At 38.7% G+C, this 6,066-nt stretch overlaps 1 protein-coding gene across 1 annotated transcript in view; it reads left to right on the top strand.

Moving 5' to 3' along the window:
- The window catches only part of NAALADL1 (N-acetylated alpha-linked acidic dipeptidase like 1), an 87,758-nt gene that overhangs the window by 6,294 nt on the left and 75,398 nt on the right, over positions 1-6,066 (top strand). The window contains exons 3-4 of the mRNA XM_053689262.1: positions 1,793-1,914; positions 5,154-5,279. Coding sequence (XP_053545237.1) covers positions 1,793-1,914; positions 5,154-5,279 — 248 coding nt within the window. The remainder of the gene's footprint in view (positions 1-1,792; positions 1,915-5,153; positions 5,280-6,066) is intronic.

Here is a 6,066-nt window from a genome sequence, read left to right as displayed (position 1 = left end):
ACCTTATGTAATGATGTCCCTCTAGTATGGCTAAAGATCTGTGATGTACAAATAAATATAACCTTATGTAATGATGTCCCTCTAGTATGAATAAAGATCTGTGATGTACAAATAAATATAACCTTATGTAATGATGTCCCTCTAGTATGAATAAAGATCTGTGATGTACAAATAAATATACCCTTATGCAGTTTATGTCAATACTGATTTAATATCAGAGATGGCAGCCATCTTGCATTTTGCAGGACAGTCCCGTTTCAGAGCTGAGTCCTGATGTCCCTCTAGTATGAATAAAGATCTGTGATGCACAAATAAATATACCCTTATGTAATGATGTCAATACTGATTTAATATCAGAGATGGCAACCATCTTGCATTTTGCAAGACAGTCCCGTTTCAGAGCTGAGTCCTGATGTCCCTCTAGTATGAATAAAGATCTGTGATGCACAAATAAATATACCCTTATGTAATGATGTCAATACTGATTTAATATCAGAGATGGCAGCCATCTTGCATTTTGCAGGACAGTCCCGTTTCAGAGCTTAGTCATGATGTTCTTTCTGCCACTCTACCATCCCTATAAATGTCCAACAATGAGATATTGGAGACCAGCTAAAATGAACTGACTACCCTACCCCAGGACCCCCTCAGAACTGCCCAACAACACACCCTAAATTGACCCACGGTTCATCCTGACATAGGTATTAATGACTTTCCTACATATAGGCAGATTTTCTAATCTCCTAGAATACCTAATGCATGAACAATCCTAACTGCAATAAACTCTATAATAAAATATAATGCCCACCAACTTTATCCCTATCAGCCTTGGCCCCCACCGTTGGTAAAAGGACCTGAAACCTCGCATTTTTATTTCATGACTACGATAGAGCATAGAATTTTAAACAACTTCTCAAATTACTTCTATTATCTAATTTGTTTCATGCTCCTCTTTGTATCCTTTGTTGAAGGAGCAGTAAGACACTACTGGGAGCTAGCTGAGAGCCAATAGCAAGAGGCATATATTTGCAGCCTCCAATCAGCTGCTTCTGAACCTACCTAGGTATACTTTTCAACAAAGGATACAAAAAGAACAAAACAAATCGAATAATAGAAATAAATTAGAAAGTTGTTTAAAAATGTGGGTTTCATGACCCTATAATGCCTGGACTCCCTATTGGCATAAATAGTAAACCATGGGACCCTACTGTACTTGTAGCAACCTGTGTTCTTGTGGTGGAACGGGCCCTGGGACCTCCAGGGTCTGTCTTTGTTCTTATTCTTTTTCTATTATGAATTTGTTGATTATTCAATTTACTCCTATTATCAATTTTTCTTCGTTCACCCTGGATAGCGCTTGCTAATTGGTGGCTAAGGGGTCAATTTATTAATGTGCGAGCAGATATGATATGATATAGCGTATTATGTCCGCTGCACATTGATAAATGCCGACAGCATACGCTGTCGGCATTTATCATTGCACCCGCAGATCTTGTGAACTGCTGGTGCAATGCCACACCCTGCAGATTTGTGGCCAATCGGCCTCTAGCAGGGGGTCTCAATTAACCCGATCGTATTCGATCAGGTTGATTTCTGTCCGCCACCTCAGAGCAGGCGGACAGGTTATGGAGCTCGCCGGAAAAACACGGGGCATCAAGCTCCATACGGAGCTTGATAAATTGACCCCTAAATGTAACAATTAATGTCTATGCTGTTATATCCCCCACAGTTGAATTCTGAATGATTAGAATGAGGGCCTGAGTCAGATCATCTGTTTTTTTCCCCCCTCTAGTGTCAACTGCAAGTACAGCATTATTTACGTCCCGTCTAACAGAAGAGGGTATCACAAAGGATCAAAACGACACTGACGTGGTAAAACCGTATGCTGCATACGCCCCTAGTGGCAACCCCAAGGTAAGCAGCGACCTCTCAACCATCCCGCATATTGCAGGCTTGTCATAGGTGGGGAGATTTGTCATTGGTGGGCAGGTTTGCCCGCTCTCCAATGTCTTGGTTTCCAGGGACTGCCCCAACTCCGTCTGTCATATACCTGTTCACAGCACTCATGAGGCTCCTCCCTTATTGTTTCAGCTCCACCCACAAAGTATCAGCGGGCCACCGCTCACTAATCCCGGTCATCAACCTGCCACAGAAAACCTCTGGGAAATGTTGGGGGTATGAAACAGTGACCTATAAGTCACGTATACCCTCAAGAGAATTGAAGCTGCAGTATTTGTAATTTTTACAGAGAGTACAGGAATCTGTTACATCAAAAGTTCTTAAAGGAACACTGTACTCAAAAGAGTAGAAATTGATTTTTACCCTCTTGACTAAAAGTAACACCCATATAAAAGTTATTTTTACCCCCTTCTCTGTCTGCAAGACACACCGAAAACTGATTTGTTTAATCTCATTAGATGCCAGTAACCAGGGCCGGATTTCCCATTAGGCACAGTAGGCATGTGCCTACAGGCACATTGCAGTGAGGGGCGCCTGCCTGTCAGTAATAAAAAAAAAAAAAAATTTTTTTTTTTTTTTTTTTTTTTTAGTGAGGGCATTAATTTTAGTAAGAATTATGCTGCCAGGTGCTTACAGAGTCGAGTGTTTATTGGGAATATGTTACAGCAGTTGAGGGAGCCATGAAGGAGAGAGGGGCAAATATTAAAACTAAACCCCTCCCATTTTCGCCAGGCATGTTTAGTTTCACTTTTATTTTATGTACTTCTGTTGCCTCACACAGCCAAGCTCCATGCTGATGTGTAGCAGACACTTTTTGTTGAGGAATGAAAGCTTCAAAACAACAGGTTAGGACTGTACAAGGCTTCTAATGCTGCCTAGAATGGCAACATAACAAGCAGAGCACTTTAATCCCTTAGCTACCAGAGAGGGTTGCAGTGTATTCACTTATTATGTGCTGTAGGGCATTTTTATAGCCAGGGGGTTAAATTCTGCTTCAGGATGAATGTTTTTGTTCTATAAAGGCCTTGGAGGTGTGGAGGTTATGTGGGACTAGCTGCTCTGCTCTTTATTACAAGCTGCCAATTGTGATTTACAAATTTTACAGCCTTTAGGGCACTTTGACAACAAAGTTTGTAGACTGTAAGGCTGTAAAATATGTATGTGTGTAAACCACTCACATGGCATATTTGTTTGTATGTATGTATATGTATGTGTATATATATATATATATATACATATATATATACATACACACACATCACATACAAAATTGTTAATCTGTTCTTTTATCAAGTAAGTGTGGTATTTTTGTATTGTGGTAAATTTAATTTCTAATTTCTAATTTTAAACACATTTGTTGACCCCTGGATTACATATAATCTACAACATTCCATGTTTTCCTTTGAGAGCAACATCATATTATATTTATATTTCAGAACAAAATAAATGTAACATCTGTATGTATTTGTACCAAAAATATCAGAGTTCACAAGATTTTTTTCATGTAGTGGAAAAAATACCTACATTTTATGTTTTCTTCCACTGGCTGCACAGGTTGTTGATGAGCTTGCATGCTGCTAGTTTTAATATTGCTATTGTTTACACAAAACTGTGTTTAACTCCAACAAAATGTTAAGCACATAGTCAAAGTCATCTCCAGAAAAGCAATACACTAATGGCTTGTCAATAAACATGTCCTATGAGCCCATCTGGGTCTGCACAGATGTGTATTGCTGTCTCAGAACTGACATTGACTATGTGTTTAACTCTTTTGCAAGAGGCTAACACCCTTCTGTGCAAGCACTAGTGCAATATTAAAATGCTCTATCAAACTGTCACATTTTATGTCCCTTTAAATAGGGTTTTCTTTAGAATATTTTGCATTAAAAGTTTAACATGATTTGTTTTTGTTATACACAAATATTGCAATTGGTGTGTGTATTTGTGTATCTCCATAAAAGGGAAAATTTAATTTTACATCTAATATTTATTTTTAGTTGTCTTAAATAATAATAATAAAAAAAGTCCTCATTTTTTCCCACTTTTTTTTTTTGGGGGGGGGGGGTAGGGGGGCACTTCAGGTTTTTGTGTTTTCACCTAAGATGTAAATCCGGCCCTGCCAGTAACACCAAAAGAGCAATTATTTTTTCCACCTGACTGCCAGTTACACCCACAGAGAAGTGAATTTAATCCCTTAGATGCCAACACACAAACTCACACACAGAGCAATGATTTTAACCCATAAGGCTGCTAGTAATACAACATAGAACTGTTTTTTTTGCCCTTTTGTTGATACCCAGTAACACCCACAAAGCAGTTATTTTACCCCTTTGCTGTCAATAATATTCCCATAGTAGCAATTTTTACCTCTTTATTGCCACTTGGACTTACAATACCAGCGTGGGTGTGGGCTATTAATATGAGTGGAGCGCAAATATCGCGCTTGTGTAAGTGCAATTTTGCACTCCACTCATAATCTAGCCATTAGCTGCCAGAAACACCAGCAGAGCAATGATTTTACCCTTTTTGCTGCCAATAACACACACAAAGAAGTGATTTACCACAGTGGCTGAAAGCAACACCCACAAGGAACTGGTACCATTCACACCTGCACAGTAGTGATTATATCTCTTTGGCTACCAGGAAAACACAAATCAGTGACCTTCTTTGTTAAACAGAAAGCAGTGATTTCCCCCATTGGCTGTCAGCAATACTAACAAAGTAGTAGTTTTACTCAGTTGACTGCCAGTAACGTACACAGAGATAATCCAACATTGTACCAGCAACAAATAGAGCTGTGATTAACACTTTTCTGCTTCATAAAGGCATAATCAAACACACATACACAGTGTCAGTGACATACACACACCTCCTCCTAAATATCTCAACCCCTTCAGACTATAAAGCAGTGTGTTGTTATGCTGATAAATTACCAGCAATGTCTGCTAAAAAGCAAGGTGACAGCCGCCTTTAGAGAGCAAAGCTGGACCATTTTTATTGAATTTCACAATTTGTGATATTGTCTTTTTAAACATGTTAATTCTCTTTATATCCTTCACCTGTATCTGTCCTTGTACTCAGTATCTCTATTTTTTGCTTATCCCTTTCATGCTTTCATATTCACCAGTATGTACCATGTATTTTTATCTTTTAGTCTAAATTCTCACTAATTGCTCTCTTTGTATGCGTTTTAGGGGAAGTTGGTGTATGCCAACCAAGGCAAGTTGAGTGATTTTCAATATTTGGCTAATGATGAATCAATAGATCTGAATGGTACCATTGCTATTGTGCGCTATGGAGGAGCTGGGCGGTCTGCAAAGGTATGTGCACACCTCCTTAATATTAGCCCCACCCACTAAGATCCTTTTTTTAATTAGTGTCATTAGAAAACCAGATCTGGTCTGGCACAATGATGAAATATAACCTTCTACTCTAGACACACTATTTAAAGAGACAAAAAAAGTATATTCTCATGTGTTTAATTCATAAACATGTAGACATAAACATCTAGATAAAGTATGGGGACTGTGTTACCTCAAACATTCTTCATTATGAAAGACCAAGTGGGCTAGAAAACTTCTGTGCCTGGGTAGGCACCATCCCAGAAAGCAAGCTACTAAGCGATATTCATTTCCAGTAGAGCCTCTTGCGCTCCTATCTTGCTGCATATGCAAATTCCATTTAGCAACTAGATATTTGCCTCAATAGGCACAATGGAAGCAACCAGACATGGGGTGGTCCTAAATTATAACATTAGTGGGGGTGCATAAAGTTGAATGCAAAGCTAAATATAAAGGATAAAGGGTGCAGGGAGTACAGGTGAGGAACCTCATTTTCTACCACATAATTGCTCCCTTTATTTTCTATTAATCCCCTTCTTTCTTCATGATCTCTGTACTTAGAGCTTTAAATGTGAGAAAAAAGTACTAACTTGCAAATTCAAGGCATCTGGCACATTTGATTTTAGGGGTGCTACATTATTTACTGATGGTACAGAGCAACTCCAGTATACTCTTGTAGGTACCTGTTTACCAGATGTGGACCCTCACCTACTTTTGCTTGACTATACAACATGATATTAAGTAATGTTGGAAGAATATGTTTATA

This window comes from Bombina bombina, chromosome 7 (genome assembly GCF_027579735.1).
Source record: "Bombina bombina isolate aBomBom1 chromosome 7, aBomBom1.pri, whole genome shotgun sequence".
In the NCBI taxonomy this organism is placed as follows: domain Eukaryota; kingdom Metazoa; phylum Chordata; class Amphibia; order Anura; family Bombinatoridae; genus Bombina; species Bombina bombina.
The sequence above is the reverse complement of the archived record's forward strand: the minus strand, read 5'-3'. Positions and strand labels throughout refer to the sequence as shown.